At 36.3% G+C, this 25,526-nt stretch overlaps 4 protein-coding genes across 6 annotated transcripts; 3 read left to right on the top strand and 1 right to left on the bottom strand.

Annotated features, from left to right (window-relative positions):
• The first annotated feature begins 397 nt into the window (after positions 1 to 397).
• On the top strand, positions 398 to 4,438 carry LOC6584151 (protein MAK16 homolog). Its single transcript, XM_002009774.4, has 4 exons — positions 398 to 537; positions 596 to 642; positions 708 to 1,509; positions 2,005 to 4,438. Exons 1-4 carry the CDS (start codon positions 523 to 525, stop codon positions 2,212 to 2,214), a joined length of 1,074 nt encoding a protein of 357 aa, XP_002009810.1. The 5' UTR covers positions 398 to 522; the 3' UTR covers positions 2,215 to 4,438.
• Positions 4,439 to 5,142: 704 nt separating this feature from the next.
• LOC26527276 (protein enhancer of rudimentary) lies at positions 5,143 to 6,321 on the bottom strand. Of its 3 annotated transcripts, none has more exons than XM_044010298.1 (3): positions 6,174 to 6,321; positions 5,706 to 5,815; positions 5,143 to 5,634 (listed from the first exon to the last, which is right to left on the bottom strand). In XM_044010298.1, exon 3 carries the CDS (start codon positions 5,528 to 5,530, stop codon positions 5,216 to 5,218), a length of 315 nt encoding a protein of 104 aa, XP_043866233.1. In that variant the 5' UTR covers positions 5,531 to 5,634; positions 5,706 to 5,815; positions 6,174 to 6,321; the 3' UTR covers positions 5,143 to 5,215. The 3 variants fall into 3 exon arrangements, with proteins under 3 accessions (XP_043866233.1, XP_002009809.1, XP_015017157.2); XM_002009773.4 differs by having other exon boundaries at positions 5,143 to 5,541; positions 6,174 to 6,320; XM_015161671.3 differs by lacking the exon at positions 6,174 to 6,321 and adding an exon at positions 5,907 to 6,110 and having other exon boundaries at positions 5,535 to 5,634.
• Positions 6,322 to 6,508: 187 nt separating this feature from the next.
• Positions 6,509 to 8,414, top strand: LOC122757606 (the record flags this gene model as incomplete). Its single annotated transcript, XM_044010294.1, has 3 exons — positions 6,509 to 7,036; positions 7,143 to 7,441; positions 8,330 to 8,414. Coding segments are annotated over exons 1-3 (414 nt in total), but the record flags the coding sequence as incomplete, so codon positions are not given.
• A 6,753-nt stretch (positions 8,415 to 15,167) lies between these two features.
• Positions 15,168 to 25,233, top strand: LOC6584148 (extracellular matrix protein 2). Its single transcript, XM_002009771.4, has 3 exons — positions 15,168 to 15,834; positions 24,767 to 24,772; positions 24,829 to 25,233. Exons 1-3 carry the CDS (start codon positions 15,509 to 15,511, stop codon positions 24,869 to 24,871), a joined length of 375 nt encoding a protein of 124 aa, XP_002009807.2. The 5' UTR covers positions 15,168 to 15,508; the 3' UTR covers positions 24,872 to 25,233.
• Positions 25,234 to 25,526: the final 293 nt, after the last annotated feature.

Genomic DNA, 25,526 nt, shown 5'->3' with positions numbered 1-25,526 from the left:
CAACATGGCAGCGGTGAGCAATTGGCCATTTGCAATTTTGGGGTATATGTTCAAGGAATAATAGATGATTTGCGTTGCCAAGCTACCCAACACTATTTTTACTGCACAGCATTAAATAAATAATATATTTATGCTTATTTATATTAATAATAATTTGCATGCAAATTATAAATCTGCGTACATTCAAAAATATAGACTGGCTGTAAGAGGCCCATGAATCAAAATGCTGTTATAAAATTAATTCTACTAAATCAATTATATAAATGTTTGCATAAGAACAGTAAATTAAGCATTGCAATCATGTCATGTTTCGCGTGCAGCGTATTAGTTGCATAGACAAAATGTATATGTTATCGATATATCGATTATGCTAGCTGGCCACACGAAAACGTTGACAGGCGAATGCTAAGCACGAGCCGTGTGTTTTGAAAGCCGCTAGCACGTTGCACGTGTTAACAAAAAGTGTTTAATTTGATTCATAATACACAGAACTGAAACGTTAAATCAAAACATTGAGACAAAATGCAACACGACGATGTGAGTATGCCAAATTCAATTAAGTGAAACCTAAATAAAACTGTTCACTCCCGCCCAGGTCGTTTGGAGCATCATCAACAAATCCTTCTGCTCACACAAAGTCAAGTAAGTGCAATTAAATTGAATTAAAATGGAAATGACATTGAGAACAAACAAACGTTTCCTTGCAGAACTGATACGCGCACCTTCTGTCGCCATGAATACAATCTGACGGGCTTGTGCACGCGTCGCACCTGCCCGCTGGCCAACTCACAATATGCAACAGTGCGCGAGGAGAAGGGCATCATTTATCTGTTCATCAAGACGGCGGAACGGGCACATATGCCGAGCAAACTGTGGGAGCGTATCAAGTTGTCGCGCAACTTCGAGAAGGCCATCCAGCAGATCAACGAGAACTTGGTATTCTGGCCCAAATACATGATAGCCAAGAACAAGCAGCGATTCCTGAAGATCACACAGTATCTGATGCGCATGCGAAGGCTGAAGCTGCGCCGCCAGAAGCTGATTGTGCCGCTGTCCACGAAGATCGAACGACGCGAAGCGCGCCGTGAACAGAAGGCGCTCATCGCGGCTAAGATCGATAATCACATTGAGAAGGAGCTGCTGACGCGCTTGAAGATGGGCACGTACAAGGATATCTACAATTTTTCACAGACGGCGTTTAACAAGGCGCTGGAAGCGGAGCATGTGGATGAGGATGAGGACGAGCGCGAGGAGGAAGACGAAGAGGAGGAGCGCGAGCATGAGACGGAAATGGAAGTGGATGAAGCCAGGGAGCTGCGACGTGCACTCAACGATACAGAAGAGTTTGTTGAGGCGGACAGCGATGATGATGAAGACGAGGAAGAGGACTACGGCGATGATGATGATGATGAAGATGAGGAGAGCGATTCAGGCCAGCGCGAAGAGGTGGAAATGGACAGCGACTTTGCGCAGTCCGACGATGATGATGACAATGAAGATGATATTGAGGTACTAACTCAGATTGTTCAGATTTATTATGTCTTTTTTTTGTTTGTTTTTGTTTTCTATTTTTCATTTCAATTGGCAATTTTACATTCGACTGAGTTTATTATTGACATTTGCATCGCTCAGAATTTGTTTTGTTTCGCATTTGTTTCTTATGCAAAAATCAGGCATTGCCCAAGGCTAATTACCATAATTTGCAATGAAAACAAGACAAGTTGGTTTTTTGTTTTGTTGCCGGCCGGCAGAAAGTAGACGACAGCGCTGCCGGCGTCGCTGCCGCCGTTCTCGACTGCTGGCTGCGGCGCTGATAGCACCATGCACATCAAGCGACAACGGCAACGGCAGTCGATGAACGCGCGCGCGCGCATATTGACTCGAACCCTAAAGCGCGCTTTTCGAGTGACAAATTGCCAAAAACAGAAATTAAAAATTAATAATAATAATTGAAAAGAACGACTAAAAAAAAGCCGTGCTAAATAACGTAAATGTTTTATGCAGGACACCCACGTGCCGACGAAACCCACAAAGAAGCGCAGCTCCGAGGATAAGAAGTCAAAGGCAACAACAGAGGCAGCAACAAAGGATACAACAACAACAACAACAACAACAGTTGCAGCTAAGCGACGCGGCAAACCGAAACTGCAAGTGGAATATGAAGTTGAATATGAAGCTGAGGCTAATCCAGCACGGCAAATGCGTCATAAGTGAGGTAGAAATAACGTTTAATAAAGAAGAGGCAGACAGAAGAGCAGATTTAAATAATATACGACTATTATTTTTGTTTGTATAGATCTAATTAAATTGTAATGTGAATAAGAAAGAAAACACAAGAAACAAAAAAATCCGAAAAAACCAAAGCTTTTAAAATTCTACTCTAAAATGAAAGAGATAGCAATAGCGCTTGCATTTCAAATCTCATGCGTGCGCGTGTGTGTGTGTGGCCAAATATGGCATGAACTTGACATTGACATTTGTTGTTGTTGCTATTTGGCTGCCTGGCTTTAAATGTTTGCTGTGAAGTCGCAAAAACCAGTTCGCAGTAACTACATTAAATTGCTTAGTTTTTACATTCAATTACAACAAAAGCTGCCTGGCCAATTAAAAAAATGAAATTAAAAAAAAAAAAAAAAAAAATTTAAAAATAAAAAAACGAACAAGAACGATAACTGAAAATATCTATGTATGTATACATATATATGTACTTATTTATATTTGTATTTATATAAAATGCACGCCAAGTTCAATGCAGCTGTGGCGACGCTAACTGCGACGGCGACGTCGACGCAGACGCCCCTCAAGGCTTTTGCTGAGCCAGCTTCGGCTTCAGCTTCAGCTTTGCAATTGTTGTTTGTATTTTGTTATTTACTCTCGTTACGGGCTACTGACGCTAATATCACCAAAACGACTAAAGGTTCTATATATCATAAAACAAACACACACACACACACACACGCATACGCATACTCACCGATAAAATAAAGTTGTCAACAATTGCCAATTAACAAGATTTTATGGTTCTCACTATTGCGGTTCAAACTGCAACACTGAAGGTGAAGCGATTGAACTCAATTTGTTTAGCTAATGGCAAAAACTTCATTTTCCTTTTAGACTTGGCCAACATCAACTAATATCAAGTGCTTCGCTTCATTTATAAAATATAAACAAACAAAAACAAAATGCAACTACGCAGCATCCACTAAACTAGATTCTATTGGCTAAACAGTTATGCACATACATACATACATACATTGCTGTCTTAGAGAGGGAGGGAAAGAGATAGACACACATATAGATCTTGACCGCTTTTAGAATAAAAATAAAGTCGAAACCTTTCTAAAGCTTTTTTATTAAAATATTAGTACAGAAATATCTATGTATATATGTATGTATAAATTTCTAGCACTTGTCTAAGCAAATACGCGTAAATATTTATACATACATAATGCATTACTGTTGAGAGAGATGTACATATGTATGTGCATATATTTATATAGATCTTGACTGTTTTTAGAATGAAAGTAAAGTCTAAACTTTTCAAGAGCTTTTTTGTTGCATTGTGTGATAAAAATTGCTAATGTTAAGCACGGCAGCACATGGGATTTTGTTGTTGTCTAATAATATATTATCATTCTAATTGGAGATAGCTAGGCTCGTGTCTCAGTAGCAGTAGTATATGTATGTGTATTTGTTTTTTTTTTTTTTTTTTTTAAGGGTAATGGAGTGTAAATCAAATGAGATTTATATATTTTTAGTCTTCAAAATGCATTAGATGTAGGGAGAAAAGTAACGCTAGGTAATATTAGTTAAATTATATTTAGCTACATACATATGTATATAGACAGTTGTGCAAATAGCAGTATAGTAGTAGTATATATTTACTACTATTTTCTTGATACAAAAATGCCAATTCAAGAATGGGAGTAATTGGACAACAAAATGATGTAAATTCTGATCAATTCAATGCCAATGCGACCAATGCAAGGGAGTTCTATTTAAAGTTAATTTACGATTTACAAGCAATTCTATTGAATTTTGTAGATTTTTTTCTGAATTTGTCCCAGTTACTTAATTCACGCCAGAATTTTCATATAAATTGCATTGAATAGTAAAAATAATGATATACACGCTTAAATATTTTCTTCAATTATTTTTTATTAAAATAAAATATGATAGAGGCATTTCTACATATCTCTCTAAATCAAAATAAAATTATGTATTCAATAAATTTTAATTTAAATTTCGCTTAAAACTACATTAAATCTAACAAAATATGTCATGTTATGTCATATCATAGCATTTATATTTAATTGGGACTGGGAGAAGCGGCAAGCTGTCAATACGGCAGGCAGTGTTCATTCAAATAGTAGTGGATATGCTTCGGGCAGAAAATAAGAGTAAAATTAAAATAAAATCAAATACAAAATTCAATATATATATAGTGGTAAAACAACTGAATGTTGTACAAAACAAATATTAAGATTAACATATATATTGTTAATAATTTCTATGTTGATATCGAGCCGAATATTCATAGCTCATTTTCACTACTGTTTCAATGACTGCAGCTGTATTGACCAGAAATACGCTTAAAGTATTATGTATTATGTATTATACATAATGCAATCATATTTTCTTATGCTCAAGAGATAATTATTTCTGTAATTGTAACAATTTTAACATAATCATTGTTGATCTTTCACTTATGATCGCCCAATCAAATACAAATGTATGTATAATAGATATACTTACATACATAGTAGATTAAAAAAAGAACTTTTTCACTTAGCGTCCGTAGGTGCACATGCCTATACATATATAGTATATATATATATATCTATATAAAAAAAAAAAAAACAACAAAAAAATGGCAGAAGCAATACACTCGCTGCCTACGTTCAGGTAAGATTGAAATTAGAATCCAATATTCGTCTGTCCCATCATCTCACACTGCTGCTAGTAAATGAATATTATTCTCATTCTCATTTGCTTTTTCACAATTCAATTCATAATTAGCTGCAAATGACTGGAGTTATTGATTGATTATTGAATCAATGCAGTATCTCTATTTCGCACTTTTTTGTTTACTGTTGTGGTTGTTGTTGTTGTGTTGCTTTTATATCTTAGACCCATTGAAACTGTGATATTAGGCTATAATGGTTTTTTTGTTTTTTTTTTGGTTGTGTTTGGCTAGTCAGCAGTGGAGGCCATCTCAGGCATTTGGACTGAACGCCGCCTGCCGCAGCAGAACATAGATCTTCTCCTTGATCCAGTCCTTGTTGTAGGGCGCGTAGGTATTAGTGCTCTTTTGATAGACCAGACAGCTAATGTCGATTAGCGTATCGATAAAATCGAACAGCTGACTGATGTCGTACGTAATGGTGGGCGTGTTCGGATTTCGTCGCTTCAGATGCTCCTCGTAGATCTTGCAAACGCCTTCCATGCACTCATTGACGCTCTCATAATCGCAATAGGTTCGCGTCTCGGGCCGCGCGCCCGGCTGTACCAGCAAAATGGTGTGTGACATATCTATGCTATCTATGCAGTAAAACAAAGCAAATATAAAGAGAAATAGAAAATGAACAAACAGAAATGGAATAAAAACTAAAATTTCAACCAAAATATTAGCGCCTAGAGCAAAAGAGAGTTTTGGGTTAGTCTTCATGCTTTTTGTTGTTAAATGTTATTTGTTAAATGCATACCGTTCTCTTACTGTACTTCTTGCCTCTGCTGCTGTCGTAGTTGGGTTATTGTAGTTGTTGTTGTTCCTGTTGCGAAGTTCGTTGAATTCAGTACAGCAAACGCATGAATTCTAGAAGCGAGAGGAAAACACAAACATTATTGTACAAACATGATCATCACTTAATAATGCAAATTCAAATTAAATAATAATAATAACAAACGTTGCTTCCACTGCAATTTTCGTCTATTCTTTTGACATTGTCTGCTCCAATCGCTGCTGAATTTACATACATACATATGTACATAGATTGCGATGCGAGACACCGGCAGCGCCAGCGGCACATTTTTTCTCCCTCTCTCTTCGCTGTCGTTGCTTGTGCCGACAGGCCCACACAAGCAAACACGCGTATACATATACAGACGGCGGCATAATTGTTGGCCATTGTTTTGCTGCAAAACTAACATGTATTTCATAAGACCAAACTTACCTGCTTATTAATGTAAAATTTTGTGTTACTGTGTGGGTTGTGTGTGCAGTGTATATATTAAACGTTATAATTTTTCCATTTTTCTAGTGGCTTGTGGTTGCATCTGCTGCTTCTGTGCAGCCAGTGTTGCCTAACAATGCGCATCAGTGTTGCCGTGCTCCCGCCGGCTGGGCAGTCTGGCAGCACTGTGCGCGCGTACGTTGCCACCTAGCGTGCCGTTCAGAGCGGCCAATTAGACACAGCTGATTCAAACTGATCGTCTCCATGGACCAATTGGAGAGCGGCGCCAGTTGCGAGCGAGCGAGTCGTTTAAGTAAAATTAAATTGCGGTTGTGCCTGATTTTGCGTGTTGTTGTTATTGTTATTGTTTTTGCTGCTACTGACTGCTGGCTGCTGGCTGCTGCTGTCGCAATGTTGCCGCATTGGGCAAGTGAAATGCAAAGTGAAGGCGCAGCCGCAGCATAATGTTTTGTGCATGTGGCACAAACATATTAATTAAACAAGATAAATAACAAAATCATAAGCATCGTTGCCTCAGCTGTATATATTTTGTTTCGGCTGCGTTTATGTCTTTTCTTTTTTTCTTTTTTTTCGTTTGGCTCCCCTCTAATTTTTTTTTGCCGCTGCCCAACGCGACGCGACGCACGCGTGTTGAAAGTTTTTGTTGCTTTTTTTTATTATTTTATTTTTTGTATTTTTATTATTATTTGTTGTGTTGTGCTGTGTATATACAAACATACATACATATATTACAAGTTGACGCCGCTGAGCGTGTTATGTGGTTATTCTAGTAGTTAATATTATTGTTTTCCTTGTGCACTGCTCTCTGACCAATGTTCTCTGCGGCCAATGGCAAAATCAAGGTGCTGAATCCAATTCCAATTCCCAATATCTGATTCCAATTTGAATGCCAATTGGCGACACACGCATATACATATATCTAATTGGAGTTTGTTATGCTTGTTGCAGTTGCCGCCACATGAGACGGACGTCGTTGCTTCGTCGACGCTGCGCTGCCTCTTGCACGGACCCTTCCGCGACCTCCACTTCAATGTCTCCGATCATCGGCTGATACCCGTGCACGATGTCGTCTTCCTGGACGACGTCGAACGCAACGTTAAGCCGCTCATCTACAGGCCCGTGCTGCCCGATACTGTGATAACGACGTCGACAGAGACGTCAACGGAGACGTCAACGGAGACGTCAACAGTGACAGCGTCGCTTGTGACGTCGGCGCCGAAGCCAGCTGCTGGAACAGCCAATGGCAGGTGAGTGTCTCTGTGTGTGTTTGGCCTTGAACTTGTTTCTCTTTTTTTTCATTTTTGATTTTGATTTGTCGCGCGCTCTCTTTCCTTTGCATTTCATCCGGTCAGTTTCTACTCTCCACTCTCCAACGTCTTCTCATTATTCAATTCCCAATTGATTTGACAGCTGTGCCAATTTTTAATTTAACAGTTATTCCGCGAAAAAAGCCGTTAAGCTTTGGCATCTCGTTTATGACTGCACTTCGATTTTAAGTGTTGCATAGCAGACGAAGAAGAAGCAGAAGTAGCAAAACAGTTCTCCAATTCGATTCAAATTGGAATTTCCCTAATTATAGTAGTTTGCCGGACTTATTTTACGGCTAGTTTTACTGCTAATTCAATTATTTTTTATCACGTTCAAATTTCAATTATTTAGCCCCTTAAGAATTAATGTTTTTATTTCAGTTTTTTTGTTTTGTTTTGTTTTTTTTTTTTTGTTTTACTGTGAAACTTGACTCTGGGGTTTACGAACTCGTTTCCTTAGTTTCATTTCGTATTTCGTTCAACCAAATTCGTAGTTTTTAATTAAAAATTTATTATAATTATTGCCACATTGTTAATTTAATTGCTAAAATGAATTGCTTAAAAAGCTTTGACTTGCTCTATAAGCTGCTCAGGTGAGTTACCTTAGTTAGTGCGATAATATTAATAGTGAGCATATAAGATATCGTTGAACCCATTGTCCTTGCCAGGGTAAAACTTATAAATGTTTCCTTATTTGGGAGATAATGTGGAGTGAGGTGAATGAACCTTTATCTATTTTCCCAAATGTTATGCTAAATTCTAGTTGGAATAAAATTTTGAATGTGTCTTTAGAAGTGAATTTTCATAAAGATTTATCATATTTTACAGCAAATATCGAAATAACAGTATAATAAAAAGAATTAATTGTTCAAAATATCGCAAAGTCATTCGAGCCATTCGGGAAAAATATAAAAATGGGCATATTAAAATTTCTAAAATATATATGTTGTATTTTTGATATTTGTAACAATAAAGATGATATAAAACATTAATAAAAAAAATATATAAAATGTTCTTCAACAAAAATACAAAAGTATTTTAAAAATATTATTGGAATTTATTTTTTTTTTTTTATAATATATAATTTTTGTTATATATATTTTTAAATTACTAAAGGCTTATTTTCTTTTAGCTGTTAAAGTCAGCTATTAAATTTCGACTATCTATCAGAATGTTAGCTAAAGGGATATTAGAAATCCAATCATAAGTGATATGAAATAATCTATTTTGTCTCGTTTATTCGCAACATTGACATACGCCCATGCTTTCTCTGATTGAATCACCTAGAATCGATGGTTTTCATAATTTTTATTATTATTAATTTATAATATTGTTTTGTTTTGAGCATGAGACATTTTCAATAACCGGTTCGTGGCGAAAAGCATGTTGGGAAATTGAGACCTTGTCACCTCGCACACTAATTGAACGTGTTTAACGAGCGTTTAGTGGTGCTCGCGCAACCTGTTCGACGATAAGCAAAGCAAATGCTGATAACGTTGCGTTATCATTGCTATCATTGCTCTGATCTGATCATCGTCACAGGTGCGACGTCATCGAAATTAGAATTATTTTTAAATTATATGTGAATTTGCATTTGTTGTTGTTATTGTTATTGTTATTGTTGTTTGTTATTGTTGTTGTTGTGTCGTGACTCTTTCGCCCAGCTGGAGGCGACATAACCACTTGTATAAGATGCGCGCATACATACATACATACATACATGCATACATATACGTACATGTGTCTATATAGATATAAATAATTAAATATTATAGCTACACATGAGTGTGTGTGTATATATTTTACGTGGGTTCATTTATGGCTTGTTGAGAGGGGTTCCTCTCTGTATGTGTGTGGGTGTGTGTGTGTTAGTGTGTGTGTGTGTGTGTGTGTGTAGCAATACTCAGAATTCGCAACGTGGGTTGCTTATCAAATTTGTTTATTTTATTTATTATATGTAAATACATATATTTTTGTTGTTTTTCTCTGTCTATTTTGATTTTATTATTATTATTTTCCATTCTGACAGTTCTAACTTTTTGTGTTCTAACAAGTGCTCAATAAATGATTGATTTTTAAATACCCTGTAATTGGTATTTAGTGTGTGAATGGTATTTAAAAGTTTATAAAAAGAAATTTATATATGTTTTTAGAGAAGGACAAAGAGAGAGAGAGAGAGAGAGAGAGAGAGAGAGAGGGGAGGGAGGGAGAGAGGAACAGAGAAAGAGAGACAGAGAGAGAAAGAGGAACAGAGAAAGACGGAAAAAGAGCGAGAGAAAGATATAGAGAGATAGAGAGAGAGAGCGAGTTAAAGAGAGTGATACAGACAGATAGAGAGAGAGGGATCGAGCGCGAGAAAGAGAGAGGGAGAGACGGAGAGAGAGAGGGAGAAAGAGCAACAGAGAGAGAGAGAGAGAGAGAGAGACAGAAATAGGGAGAGACAGAGAGAGAGGGGAAGAGAGAGATAGATAGAGGGCGCGATACAGACAGAAAGCGAGAGAGGGATTGGGTGAGAGATTGAATGAGAGAAAGAGAGGCAGAGAGAGAGAGAGTGAGAAATGTGAGTAACAATATAATGATGGGTATTTCATGTGCATGTTCCATTTAGCCTCGCTCGATACATTTACGAGCTGTTTCTGCATTTTGCTGATGTTATTTTTAAATTGAATCCCCCGTCTTGCTTGAATTGGCTCCAACGCGCTGATAATGGCCGTCAGCTTTAATGGTTAACACACGGATTTCATAAACATTTTGTAAGTTTCAGTGCGCCAATTAAGAGGAAGATTGCGAAGATGCGAAGATGAAGATGATATGATGAGATGAAGATGAAGATGAAGATGACGATGATATGATGAGATGTAGATGCAATTGACACCTTTCGTTGAGTTATTGGCCGCTCTTTGCTCCGTTTTCTTTCTCTTCTCCCAATATGGTCGATCTTCGTCTGGCTGCGACAGTGCCTGATGGAAGTTGGCCTTGACCGTGGCACTGGCAGTGCCATTGGCATCGTCGTCGCGTCATCTCGACGCTTGCCGCTTGGCAGGCAGCCATATGGGAATCGCCTGTCTGCGCGTGCAGTGCGCGTGCAACGCGCTTCACTTAATTAATTATGCGTTTAAACAGACATTCGACACTCGAGCTGACATCTATAATTGCCATTAATCTAATTGCCATGCGATACTCTGGCCCGATGCATTGCATGCCTCGCCCCACACACGCCACTTGCTGACACCGCCTCCCGGCTTCGGTTCCAGCCCCAGCTCCAGCCCCAGCTCCAGCTCCAGCTCCGGCTATAAATATCTGCAATGGCAAAAAGCAATTGCATGTTGTGTCAATAATACACGTTTACCTAATTACCCTCAAATGCTCCAGAAATAGTTGCAATATTTCCACCCGAACTTAACGCACGTTCATTCATTATGCTCGCCATTGTTCATTGGCCTAATTAGCTGTGGCATTCACTGCATATTCGCCTTTTTACTCTCGGCGGCAAATTTAAATCGCTTTTTTGCTAGGCAGCCTGCAGGCAAAGGGACGCGTGTCTACAGGCGAGGAGGAGCTGTAGAGGCTTTAAGGTCTTTAGATTCGTCATACCCGCTCAAGAAGTTAGAAGAGCCTATTAGTTTCATACAATATTCAATTGAAGCTGAAGACTTGAAATTTGCCATATGTACTCTCTGATTGGATACGCCCACTTGGGGCGTGAAGATGTATGTATATCTTATATATCTGAAATGCTATGACTAGAGGTGCTAGCGACTTGAAGTTATATATATACAGTACAATCCGGTTATAACGACTCCGTTTATAGCGTCTGTACGGTTATAGCGACGAAAATTCTGGTGCCCAGACAAATTATTATGAGCAAACTTATACGGTTATAGCACCTTCCGGGTATACCGACGGTCCCTTGAGTGTCGTTATAACCGGATTCTACTGTACTTATATATACAGTGGAATTCCGATAATTCGAAATGGCAAGGGGATCAGTTTTTTTCGATTTGCACAGAAATTCAAATTATCGAGAAATATTGAGAACGAATTTCTTTCAAGGGGTCGAATTTGTTTTCGATTTGTCGCGATTTTCCGTTTAGCAGGGTACGAATTATCGAGACTCGACTGTATATCATTTGTGGAGGTAAATTTCGTTAAAGAAATTTATAGTAGATAAAGACTATATAATGAGTTAAAAAAAAAAAAAAAAAAAAAAAAAAAAAGTAAAATATATATATAATATATTTGATAAAACTAGGTTTTCCACGGTTTGAATATTATTGATTAGCCAGTAAGTATATGTATGTGCCTCTGGTGGGCGTGGCAAATGGATAAGGGAGCTACACTTGCGAAATTTGAGAGATTTGAGAGAAAGTCTGCAGTAAGACTTCCTGAGCTAGCGATGAAGAGTGTTAAGTTCTATTCTCTAAATGCTTAAATAGACTTGGTATTTAATGAAATTAAGTAGTCTATATGATAATCATAGTTGGATCTCAACTATGTCTCATCCAAATATGAGCTGTGGCATCTAGGCCCCATTCGTTGTCTCCTGCCCTGGAATATTCAACTGGAGAGTTCGACCGCCTTAATAATAAGATAATTAAAACTCTATCAAATCTGATTAGCTGAAAGAAATTAATTTGCTTAAAATTTGCTATCCCAATAAATTTCCATTATCTACTCTAACTTTATACATGTTTGCTATATAACTAAGATCCAAATTCTTAAAATCAAACAATTTTCGTATTTTTAAATATGTTCAAGCAATATATTTGTACATATCACTCGCCATGCACGAGAGCCACGTACAGGGTATAATAGCATTTTCAGCTGGCTGCACACTGCGCCTTGGCATTGAAATGGCTCATTAAATGCGCGCGTTTTTTTTTTTTTTTTTTGTGTTTTTTTTGCCTTTGTGTCTTGGCTCAGCTCATTTTCAATTTTATGGTTCTTCTGGCTCGCCAACAACCGGAAGCCAGAGCCGCCGCCAAATCGTCAAATGGCCAAATAGGCGAATCGCCAAACAGCCGACCGAGCCAATATACGTATAAATTTTAATAAGTTTCAGCTTTTGCCTCTGCCTGCAATTAGCTCACACAGAAATCAATGAAACTACTGGCTAACGTTAGGCTAGTAGATGCGCTGTAAGCAATAGACTGGTCAGACCCTAAGCAGATACCCTGTAAGCAATAGCCAATGGCGAACGTGTATGCATATACCCTGTAAACATAGTCTTGTTATGTCTATGATCAAGCTATAAGCAATGTTGTGTCTTCAAGTAAATATATTGGGATTCAACGTTCATATGGGTAAGTGGGTTTTCCCCGACTAGATGATACTCTGACTCACTCTGACTCACTCTGACTCACCAGAATATTAAAGTGTTTAATATTCAATTTCTGTCTATGCTGGCAGTATCTTGATATCAACTTTGTTGACCTGAAATATAACTCTACCGGAAGTTTGACATGAGCTCTAATTGATCTTGATTTATATAGCTGATTATAAGCTTTAGCTCTTATAGGTACAGATCAATACTCTTACACATGCAAATACCCATGGAAGAATTGACAGATTTTGTGAAGCTTGTCTAATCTGAGCTTGGACTACGCCTCTGCTCATTATACATTATGTAGGGGTATTATATAGGATGAGCAAGAGCATCGATTCATGTTTCACTCAGTAGAATGAGCTACACAGATCTACGACCTCTGCTGAACTGATCGTATGTCTCTTCGAAGTTGGTGATCTTCTATGCAGTCCGATCAATACTCTCAGATATGCGAAGACACACTGAAGTACAACAAGATTTTTTGAGCTGGTTCAACCAGTTAATATGAGGCCTTTGAGATGAGTAAGCTACAGTGATCTATGCAAAACTGGTCGTTGCTCTGTCTCCATGTTTGATCGTTTTGCTTGATGCTCTCTCGCTCTATAGAGTTATATTGAATTTATATAAACAGTTACTGATAAGATAAAAGAAGTTTGTAAATGCTGCTAGCTTGTTCAGCTTAATGAAATTAATAAATTTGCTTAGCCAAGAACTCAGTTATTCTTATATATCTGATTGACTTTGAGTTCAGCAAGTTATATATGTATATTCATATACGTTAAGCAATTGTTCATAAGAAAATAGAAAATAGCTCGTTTCCCTTATTTACTTTTCTATAGAATTCCATTTTGGTTTGTGCTTATGACTGAAATAATTGTGAATGAATGTGCAATTGCGCTTTGTTCGATATAATAATGAATTAGCAATGCTATTATTTAAAGAAGAAATTTATTTGATATGATAATGATGTTTGATACCATTTGTGGTCTTAGATACATTTATCTATCTGCAGGGAGCATTTGTCCAAACATGAATATATTCTTTCGGGAAAGCATAGAGCTACATTTGACCATCCTCATGGTCAAGAGGATCGACTACAGAAATATAAGTGAAACACCTGTGTCCCATGCCGTGGGAAATCATGTTAATAGATGTGATATATTTTATAAACTATTAAAAGTGTCTTTCAGATACAAACCTTAAGTTTTAAAAAGTATCTATAAGATACAAAAAAAAAAAAAAAACTATCTTTTAGCTTAAAAAATAATGTTAATAAAAGCCATCTTTTAGATACAAACATAAAATGCTGATACTAATTCATATATTACAACGTATCTTTCAGTTTAAGAAATGATTTTAAGAAAAACTATGTATCTTTGATATACAGACATCCCATTTTAAAATGTATCTATCAGATGCAAGCATAAAATTTTGAGAAATATTTTTTGCATTCAAACATCACATCCAAAAGTATCTATCAGATACAAACATCAAATTTTAAAAAGTATCTGTCAGATATAAATATCACAAACAAAAATATCTTTCAGATGAAACAGCATGTTTTAGAAAAAGTATCTTTCAAATGCAGACATCTAATTTTGAAAAGTTGCTATCTGATACCAAAACACACATTAAAAAGTATCTTTCAGATACAGTCATCACATTTGAAGAATTATCTTTCAGACACAAGTGTCAGATTTTTAGAAGTATCTTTTAGATGTAAACATTGCATATGAAGGAGTATCCTTCAGATACCAGTATTTTTCAGATACAAGCATCCTTCACATACAAGTATCTTTCAGATACATGTATTTTTCAAATAAAAGTATCTTTCAGATACATTTGATACAAACATTGATTAAAACTATCTCTCAGATACCAAAATGTGATACTGATAATAAGTTATCTTTCAGATAAAGACATACCACATTCAAAAATATTTTTCAGATACAAATCTCTCATATTAAAAACTATCTCTCAGCTACAGTAATCAATAGTACTATTGAATCTGTTAGATACATTTTTGGAAATGTATTTCAAGTTTCATTTTGTTTGTAGCCATTTTTCTTGTTTTTTGTTGTCGGCCACAAACTGGGGCTTCCTACTGCTTAGCCATGCCAGCTGTAATGGCCGCCAAAAAATGTCGCCCCCAAAAATCGCTGACCCCATTCAAAACAAAAAAGGCAAGAAGAAGAAGCAGAAGCAGAAAAAGCAATGCTCTAGCAACATACACAGCTACAGTTACAGCTAGACATTTGCCCGCACTCTGTGGCTGGGCTAATTGAATTAGCTGGAATGAAATCACCTGGCGGCCTTTTCGAAGCCCCATCGAGTCAATTGGCCACTTTGGCCGCTTGCTGCCAACTGGCGACGCACTCGCAGCGCCAATTGCAGTTTTGGATGCGTTCGGTGCAAGTCTCTTCAGCGTGTGGCAAGTGTCTGTGGCAAGTGTCGTGTCGTGCGAAGAATTGGATTGGAATTGAATTGGAATTGAGTTGGAATCGAATTGGAATCGAATTGTCTCGAATTGGATTGGATTGAATCTCTGTTATAAATCGTGCCATATATATATAAATATATATCAATTTTTTTTTTTGCTTGTGCGTGTGTGAGTGAGTGAGAGCAACAGAAAGAAAGAGCGAGCGAGAGGGCGAGAGATATAAAGTCAAGCGATAGTAACAATGCCGGAGCGCAGCATTAGCCAACGCGATCTCGACGAAATCGAGATCGAGAGCGATGAAGAGGAGGAGGAATTGGAGCAGGGCGTCGGCCTGGCCGTGCAATCGACAATGCGTCGCCGTGCCGCCGCTACCGCCCAGGGGCGTGGCAGCACCAGCAACATTAGCAACAGCAACGAAGGCGGCCAGCAGAGCCGCGAGCGCAGCCGCGAGCGTTTCGGCCCGGTGAATGCCGCCCAGGAGGCGAGGTTCTATGACGACGACGAGGAGCGACGCGATGGCGGCTACGATGACAGCGACGATGAGGATGACATTGAAATGTTGGATTAGTAAGTGGCCTGACGCATGTTTTTATACATGTTGTAGTTGTTGTTGTAGTTGTTGGTGTTGTTGTTGTTGCTGTTGGTTTTTAATCTAATTAGCCGCGCAGCTTATGTGCATGTCAGCCTCTGCCTATGTGTGTGTGCGCGAGTGTGGGTGTGTGTGTGGGTATAACATTTCTATGGCCCATTTCGACTTTTCCGCAATTTTTATGATCTCTACTATTATTGTCGTTCTTCTAGACGCTGTCGCTTCTACAGCTGCGATTTCATTTTGCTAGTTTTAGCACCACCCACCGCCCACCGTCCACAATTCTTAGCCACGCCTCAGCCTCAGCCTGCCGCAGCCAAGCGCACATTTCATTCCCTCGGCATTTTCATGGCGTTTTTCCTTAATTTTATTTTTTATTTTCTGTCTGCATCGCACGCGCGCTTCAATTAAAACATTTCTAATTTAAATGGATTCTCTTAATTCCAGCGCATAGGTTTTAATAAAAGATATATGTATATATTTGTATACATCTGTCTTTATAAGCATACCTATATATATATTCGTATATGGTTTATAACTCTTTGCATTCTTCATCGTCGCTCAGCTTTAGCTCTTAATTATTAAATGAACATTTTTAACAGTTTTAAACCTAAAGACTCCAAAAGTTGTTGCTAGCCTTCTGAAGCATTGACGGGTTTGGTTACCCTACAGGCTTATTACTTGAGATTTATATGTCCTGTGAGCGATATTACGAGCATTATGCACTCGATAAGTTCCAAGATGTCTAGAGCTAGACTGTGTTTTAAATACCTAAACGGTTACACTTCAACAAATCAAGTCAGCATGCAGGACTATTAGATACTCTGCTGAACTAATCCAATGCAGTAATTTTTTTTCAAGAAAAAAAGAAAAGAAGCTTTACTCCTTTTTTTTTTATACCCTGAAACCATTGAAAATGTGAAATCATGGTATAATGTTTTTGTGTAAAGTATGTAAAAGGTAGAAGGAATTATCGCAGACCCCATAAAATATATATATTCTTGATATAGCATTGTGCGCCTGTCCGTATAAACGCCTAGATCTCAGAAGATATAAGAGCTAGAGATCTGAAATTTTGCATGTATACTCGTGTATGCCATACGCAGTGCGAGTGTATCTTATTTTTTCGATAACTCATCCGATTTCCTTTTTATAAAGAGTCCTAGTCGAGCAGTCTCGACTAGAGGCTTCTTACTTGTTTATGCATATATAGAGTTGTTTTACTAAATTTTGCAATTTATTATTGAGTTATTTAAGAATTTGTTGCCTAAATAAACTTTTATAAACAACTAACTTTATTTGAACTTCGCTCACTTTTATTATTTGTATAGTTGACTTAATTCACACGTTTAATACAAGTTGATATTCGCTGCCATTACAAACGGTTTAGCTCATTTGTCAATAAGCATTTAGCAGCAGTTGAAAACTTCGGACGGCTCGCCAGTTAGCCAGCCAGCCAGCTATTAATTCTCCAACTTTACTTCAACTTCAGGTTTTCAACAGCTGCGTCCAAGTCCTTCATGGTTACTTATTTAAGAGTTGGACTTTAATGCTTGTCACAGTTCCGCCAAAGCTGCTAGCCGACTGCTGAGCTACGGTCTCTCAAATCAACCCTTCACGCAAATGATGCCCCGCCTCTGCGCCTTTACGGCTCTGGGTCCACTCAATTCTCGGTCCTAAGGCAAACTTAAACCATTTCGCAGCCAAATTGAAATGTTTCAAGTTTTGCGGTTTTTGCGTTGCGCCAAAAAGTTAAATGTATGACATGAGATCTACATAGATGTTTATTTATGTTCTTGGTAGCAGCAACTCCCTCGACATATATATTTACAAGGCATCGCCTGGCACTAACAAAGCAAATAAAACTACCTAAGAGAGGGTAATATTATGTGTAGATACAAATTGAGAGTCGGGGCGGGGATAAATGGAGTCGAGTCAGCAACATTTATTTATTATTCCCTTGAAAATCTCAAGGTTAACCCAAAAAAAAAAAAAAAAAAAAATAAATAAAATAAACAAATAAAAATAAAGAATAAAAAATGTAAAAAAATAAATCGAAAAAATGCCAGCTGGCAAATGGCAAAATGTTCAAGAGTAAAAAGCTAAAAGCTAAAAAGTCCGCGACTAATTTGTCATTTTCAAAAAAAAAAAAAAAAAAAAAAAAAAATAAAAAAAAAAAATAAATAAATAAAAAAAAATGCGTGCCTACTTTAAGGCGCGTCTAGGGATGTGCTCGTGCGTCAGGAAATATGCCTTAAGAACTCTGTCGAAACGGAAATTTCTAGAACAACAATAGGCAAAGACACAGAGAATAATAAATATATTAAATTATAAGTTTAACGGAATAACTGTATTAATTAACTTAAAGGCAGAAACGAACAAAACCCTTTCACGCTTTATTTATTGAGATGAATATGATTTGGCATATTTATATACCAATACGTTCTTGTAAATATTAAATCCTCAGACTATTTTCCATTTATATCAGCTACGCTTAATATGCCTTTGATATATCCGGCCTTAGCTACGCTTTTTTCTGCCCTTTAAATTTGTAGCTCTGTAGCATCTGCAGACATTGCGCAGGATGTGAAATACTTTCTTATTTTGTTGTTGCTATTTTTATATATGTATGTATATATATATATATATTTTTTTTTTTATTTTTATATTTTTGCTGTTGTTGTCCTGTTTCTAGTCACCTTCAGTCAGACTTCAGTCAGCAGTCAGCGCTTACCACTCACCCGTTAGCAGGTACCATTTACCAGGTGGCATTGGCACAAAAGTTGAAATTTTTACGGCCTACCTCACATTTTGGGGCTGACTTTTGTGTCATGCTGTGGGCGCTTAATTAAAATTAATGAAGTACGTTGGCTTTTTATCCTTTTTGCCAGGACGTTGGCAGCAGTCACATTGGCCCCCATCTTGCGCCCAGCCACCATTCGTCATACACACACATACACGCACACATACTCTCCATTTCCACATTTGCCCTAGCCAAGTATTTACCATTCTCCAGCTGAAGCCGTTGTAAATATTTGCGACTGACTTTATTTTAAGTCTGTTAATTGAGCGGCAGCTGTCGTAGTGCTCTCGCTCTCGCTCTTTCTCTCTCTCTCTCTCCCTCACTCTTTATGTTGCTTGTGCCATTTCGTTAATTTAGTGCTCTTAACTGTTATGATTGACCAAATAAGGGAAAGGTCAGCTTGCTGAATCTCGAATCGACTTCACAGTTTGATTGATTGACTGAATGGCAGATTAACTGAAGCACTTATGCTTCGTCAGAGAAAGTGATAAGCTGATTGACGCCATTGTAGCTGTTGATTGACTACTAGATAGTTGCCTTCCCCAAGGATTGACGATGTGGTTTAAAGAACTATAGATATATTGATTGACAAATGAATTGATATTGAAAACGTATTAAGCTGAAAGCGAAATTAAAACTGATGAAAGAGTTGATTCAGTGACTTAATCGACTTGACTACATTTTTCCCCATTAGATGTTTTCAGAATACTATTTGAATATATAGAATGATTATCTTCCTTTAGTTAATTTAAATCTATCATAACAGAGCAGCGACTGCATTCAATTATATTTAAGATTTATTTTCTGCTGCTCGCTCCCTTGGCTTTATATCAGTGTCACAGCAAATTGCAGTGCAATAAATATTGCTTGCACCTGGCTTTGGCTTTTTGTGTCACTTGTTCAACATTTCATAATTAATCATAAGCTTAAAGCCGTTTTTTGGTTGCATTTGTAGGTGCATTTGTTAACCTTTGCATTGGGGCTTCGCCAGCTCCAAAAACGGTGCACGTTGAACACTGAAAATGACCCAGAAAATGTATTCCACACGCACACGTGCCTCCCCCTCTTTAATCTTGACGTCTCTCTGTGTCTGTCTGTCTGTGTGTGTGTGTGTGTGTGTGTAGCATTTTATCTTGCTGTCGCAGCGATAACAAATGAAATATTCATAACATTGTTGCCATACATAAATTTATACACATATTGGAGCAAGTGGAGTGCTGTGAGTACCGTCAAAATAAAAAAAAAAATTAAATACTTAAATTGATAAAAGCCCGAGACAGAAATAAGATTAGGTAGAAGTAACTCCTGTTTAATATTATGCAAAGTGATATTATCTCATTAAAGAGATTAACCTTAATTTATTAGTTTATCTTTGGGCAACGAATGAAAACATTTTGTTTATTCAAATATTTCAAATGTGAAAACTATTAAAAAAAAATAAAATAAAAAAATTAAGCAAAGAGCGTTCGAGTCGAAAGATAAGATGAATCAGGGCGAAAAGGCATATTTGGCTTATACTTTTAATGATGAAAATAATTCACTTAAGTAGGAAATGAATAGATTGTCTTCATCAAGTGGCTATAATATAGAGTAGTATAATATAGTCTAGTGTCGCTGTCAGCCAACATCTAATAAGATGCTCTTCTAGTCTACTTAAGTGTCAATTGCTGTGTGTGGATATGTCTTTGAGGACTGTTGATATGCTTTGGTTTCTGTGCATGACTTGATAGCGTACATATCACTCCATTGGAAGTCTTTGTATGCCTTATGCATTGATGTAGTTAACCCAAAGTGTTTGCCGTAGTTTCAAACAGGTTTCAAAAGTGCTTTGTATATTAACATACTATGAATGATGGGAAAAAGAGTTTAATTTGGATTTTTCATAGGTAAACGTAAACTCTATAGCATTTATGAGTTAAAAGATATATGTACATATTTATAGATAGACAGAAGACGCTGAATGAATCGGGAAGGTATATGCTTAATATTTATATAAAGCCTGCCCTAACTTATCAAAATTATGAACCGTCTAGTTCCTTACGCTCGGCTTGCGCGATCCGAACTAATATACTAATATACTCGTTCTATTTTCGTGAATGAGTATAAAAATCATGTACAATCGGCCCTCGCTCTGAGCAAGAATCTTCGGAACTTTTCGTTTTTCGTTTTCTGTTGAGCGTCTGGAGTTGAACTATTCGTGTGATGCTCTCTTCACGAGCATCGTTTAGGGAGCGATACGATTGATGTTCACACAATGAGAGTCAATGAAAACGGTCTTTACATGCATATACACATACATGCCCATACTTACGAATGACTAGAGCAGAAAAAAGGGTTTCTGTTCGATCGTAAAAAAAACTCTTTGTAGAACCGATGCAATGGGTTGCTCTCTGACTTTTTTCTCAGAGTGTGAGTGAAAGATATCTATTGACAGACATCGAGAAACGGTCGACAATTATTTGCTAGCTATAATTTTCACAGAATTTGAGCTCTGAAAATAAAATAACAAATACACACATAATCGGATTCTAGATTATAACGACGCTCAAGGGACCGAAGACGTTATAACCATATAAGTTTGTCTAGGGATCAGGATCTTTATCGCGGAGTTGTTATTTATGCTCACATCATTATAAATTGCTCCGTCTTGGGTAATATTCATTGATTCGTAAAATCTCCATAGATTTTGATGTCGCCATTGATTCGTAGTAGATTTATTTATTTACTGTTGGCATTTTTTGTTATGTTTGAAATTTGTATTTGTCAATTTTTCCCTAGGCGACAACGAATTATTGAGGTTTTTATTTGAATATCATATAAAATTCTGTTCTCGCATTCCGAATTCCTTGAACAGAATTTTTTATGACATGAGAGTAACCCCAATAATGCGTTGTCGCCTTGGGAAAAACTCGATTGCTTATAATAAATATAGAATAGAATAAAGAAGTAAGTGTGCTTTAGTCAAGCCTTTGTGAATTACGAGATCTCTGAGTTCTAATGGACGGGCGGACAACAGATTAAGAACTATATAATTTAGTTTTCTGTTTTAAAAACTCAATATGTGAAAGTCCTGTCACATAACTTTTGTCCAAATATTTATTTTTGTATGCCCTGAATCCATGAAAAATATGGGTAATCCGGGTGTATTGGTTTTGTGAAAATGTATGTCACATATAGAGATATATATAGATATATATATATATATATTCTGGGTAACCGCGACGATCTTAGTCTAGCTCCCACAGTATAAAAGTAGAATGGAATATGGGAATATCAGCTCTTTGCCGGGTTCAGAGAATTTTCGAGTCGAGCAATCTCGACTCGAGCACTCTTACTAAATGAATTATTTAGTTTGTTAATGAATCATCTGCCAATGAATAAGAGATAAGTAGCATAGCGCAGAGCTTAGCCCTGCTCATCTGTAGTATAGATATATGTATATATATAGCTGCAGATAACACTGCTCATCTGTTGTCTACATATAAATATAACTGTACTCATCTATAGTCCATATACTGCATATACAGACGGAGATCTAACCCAAAGTTAGTCGTATTTGACTGAATTTCATTTAGCTCTCAAATAGTTTTACTACTTGCATCACATATACGGCTGCTGTCCAATATTAAAAGTGAAACGTTGAAAGTTTTTATGTGGTATTCGTGGCGTCTTAGCGCTGCACCACCACCACGACCACCACCACCACCACCAGCACCACCAGCACCACCACCACCACCACCACCACTTGAATGGCGCAGAGCGTCACACAAAAACACACACATAAAATGCTGGCGCATTAAACTGCAGTGAACGAAATATGCATGCCGCATGCAGTGTGCCGCATGCAGCATGCAAAGTGCAACTGCTGCTCACTCTCCAAAAAATATGAAATATATGCCAGCAGCAGCAACAGCAACAACAACAACAACAATTCTTGCATTATTGCAACATGAAGTGCAACAAAAACAAAATATGGTCCAACAATTTAAAGTAAATATGCGCTTAGAAATTGTTGGCAAACAAAGCCATGAGCGTCAAATACTTTACTGCATCTTCTCTTTGACTCGCAAGTGTGTTCAGCACTCTATATGTGTATGTGTGTGTGTGTGTGTGTGTGTGTGTGTGCGCGCTTGCTGGTCTTTGCACATGCCAGCTACATTTCTGGCGCCTGTAAAAATATTTGTTGCCTGCAGCAGCATCAGAAGAAAACTGAAAAACTACAAGAGCAACGCGTTGACAGGCCAAAATGCTTTGACCTTCAGCTTTCAAAAAGTTTTCGTTTTTTTTTTTTTCTTTTCTCTCTACTCATTTTGGTATTCGTTGAGGAAAGAGTCAGAATGCGCATGGAGGCTACATTAAATATATATTGCAAATATATAGAGTATCAAATGTATTTGCGACGAATCGAATTGAGTCAGCGAATATAAATAGCTATTATCACATGCAGCTAATGCAGGGGAATTTGTTGATTATAAAATGTGAAAAACTACAAAGTATGTGTTAAATAAATTAAATTTTTTTTTTGTATAATATATACAAAAATATTACAAGAAAAAAATAATTGCATTTAAGATTTTTTTTTTTTTAATCTGATTTGATTATTATTTGTATTATTTGATTTTAATTATTAAATCCTCAAGGAGATGCTGGAGCTTTGTGAGGCGTCAATGTCATTGATGAAAACTCGAGCTAGGTTCCACTATCAAAATTTAAATCCAAGACAATAATTTAGATCCAAGACAATAATCATAATGTATATAATATATATGCATGTACATATGTCTATATGTATGACAAACATTTTAACTATATCTATTTTATTATCCACAATTTTTTCTATGAGAACTGAAACTTGATTTATTTTCAATTTAATTAAATTATACTTGATCATTTTTATTAGCACACTAGTAAAAACTTAATTTTCTTAGACTCTCTGAATTCTTATAAATAAAAGAAAATTTTGGTAGCCGAAATTTTAGTCATATTAAATAAATAGCATTTGACTTATTGATTTAAAACAAAGTTGACTTTAAAACCAGACCTTGTTACACACACACACACACACACACAGCTTCCCAGCACTAACAACACTTTAAGTGAAATTGACGTGTGAGGAAAGTTTTGCCACCTGGACAAGTTAATGTCAAGTCTAAATAAGAAAGCTAACAACAAATGCACACAATGCGCCGACTGCAGGCAAAATTTGATTTATAAAATATTTATTACTAAATGCATTTGATGTACTTGGCTTTAGTTATTTATTTCCTATGCGAATAGCATTTCTGTTAATTGTACTCGATCAATACGCCACTTCTCCTATCCTCTGATTATCTCACAGGAAACAGAAACAATTTGCAACTTAGGCGACATCCTGTAATTATTTGAAATTTATAGAACGAAATGAGCCCGCATACTGGAGCATTCTTGCAGTGTAGCTACAATGTGACTTACAGTTGGGGGTATTTTCATTGCAGCTTAAAATTTCAGTGTGCCAAAGAGGTCAAGCTTGCTGCCTCGAAATATGAGTTGAGTAGAGGTATATTGCATTGAGAAAATACATACATATATGAAATGAGTGTATCGACTAAGTTAAGCCGGTTTCATGTGGTATAGTACACATAGACATGTACGTATACTTAACTGTTAACATTTATTATTCTGATGCCAGACCCGAGTTGCAAAAAGTTAATAGATATTGGACAACAAAAGCGGATGTTCTTAAACACGGCATTCTGCAGAGCTCGGTTCTGAAGAGAAGAGGAAGCATGATATCTAATATTGTTGTTTATACGTGGCTGTATGTGTGCTTGTGTATATACAAGTAAGACTTCAAGCAGAGGTAGTCTTTAGAGATGCCTCTAAATTGTCTTTATTGCATATATCTATAATATAATATATCTATCTATATTTTCATCTATCTATCTATCTTTCTATACATCTATTCATCCATCTATCTAACCATCAATCCATCTTTTTATCCATATATCTATCTATAGGATAGTTGAATGTCCTATATTTTTATATAATATTATATAATATTATATTTTGTATTGATTGACTTTATTTATCTATCCACCTAATACGATTTAAATCTTGTTTCATTGCAGTGATACGTGAGTAGAGCGATGCATATTACATGTATTGGTACTTTAAGCCCGTTTGTAAATAGATTTTCGCCGACAAATATCAGGTATTTACACCGAGATCTTTGAATGAATTAAAATGCCAGCATCGAATTTGCGGTCTATTTAATAAATACAAAATGTTCGTTTATCTCTTGACCCGGCGCGAACTATTTGTAATATTTACGTGTTTGTCTACACGCGTGAAAGGCAAATTGCAAACAATGCTTTTAATTTGTGCTTAATTATATAATATAATTAATTACGCATGGCGCAGAGTTCATGAAAAATTTACACGTTTTACGCAAAATAATTAGAAACGAAGAACAATCGAAAAACGAATTTCAAAATTAAATAAAGCTGAAAATAAAAAAAATAAAAAAAATAAGAGAAAATCACAAAACGACAATGATTCTCTTTCCAGTCGATCGATTAAAAATATATATGAAGAATGTTTTTATTGGAAATTCAAATGTAAAATATAAAAAATACTCTTAAAATTTTAAGAAATAATAATAATAAAATAAATAATATTAATAAATAATACAACATTTCAAACTAAATAAAAATATAATAAAATAATAATAATAATAAAATAAATATAATAAAATAAAAAAATAAATTAGTGGGGATACTTGTATATTTATACATAATAAAAAATATTTAATTATATACTTTTTATTTTTATTACATAATAAAAAAATTTTAATATATTCATATTTTACAATTTTAGTCCATTTTAAAT

Source organism: Drosophila mojavensis, unplaced genomic scaffold, assembly GCF_018153725.1.
Source record: "Drosophila mojavensis isolate 15081-1352.22 unplaced genomic scaffold, ASM1815372v1 contig_136, whole genome shotgun sequence".
NCBI lineage: Eukaryota > Metazoa > Arthropoda > Insecta > Diptera > Drosophilidae > Drosophila > Drosophila mojavensis.
The sequence above is the reverse complement of the archived record's forward strand: the minus strand, read 5'-3'. Positions and strand labels throughout refer to the sequence as shown.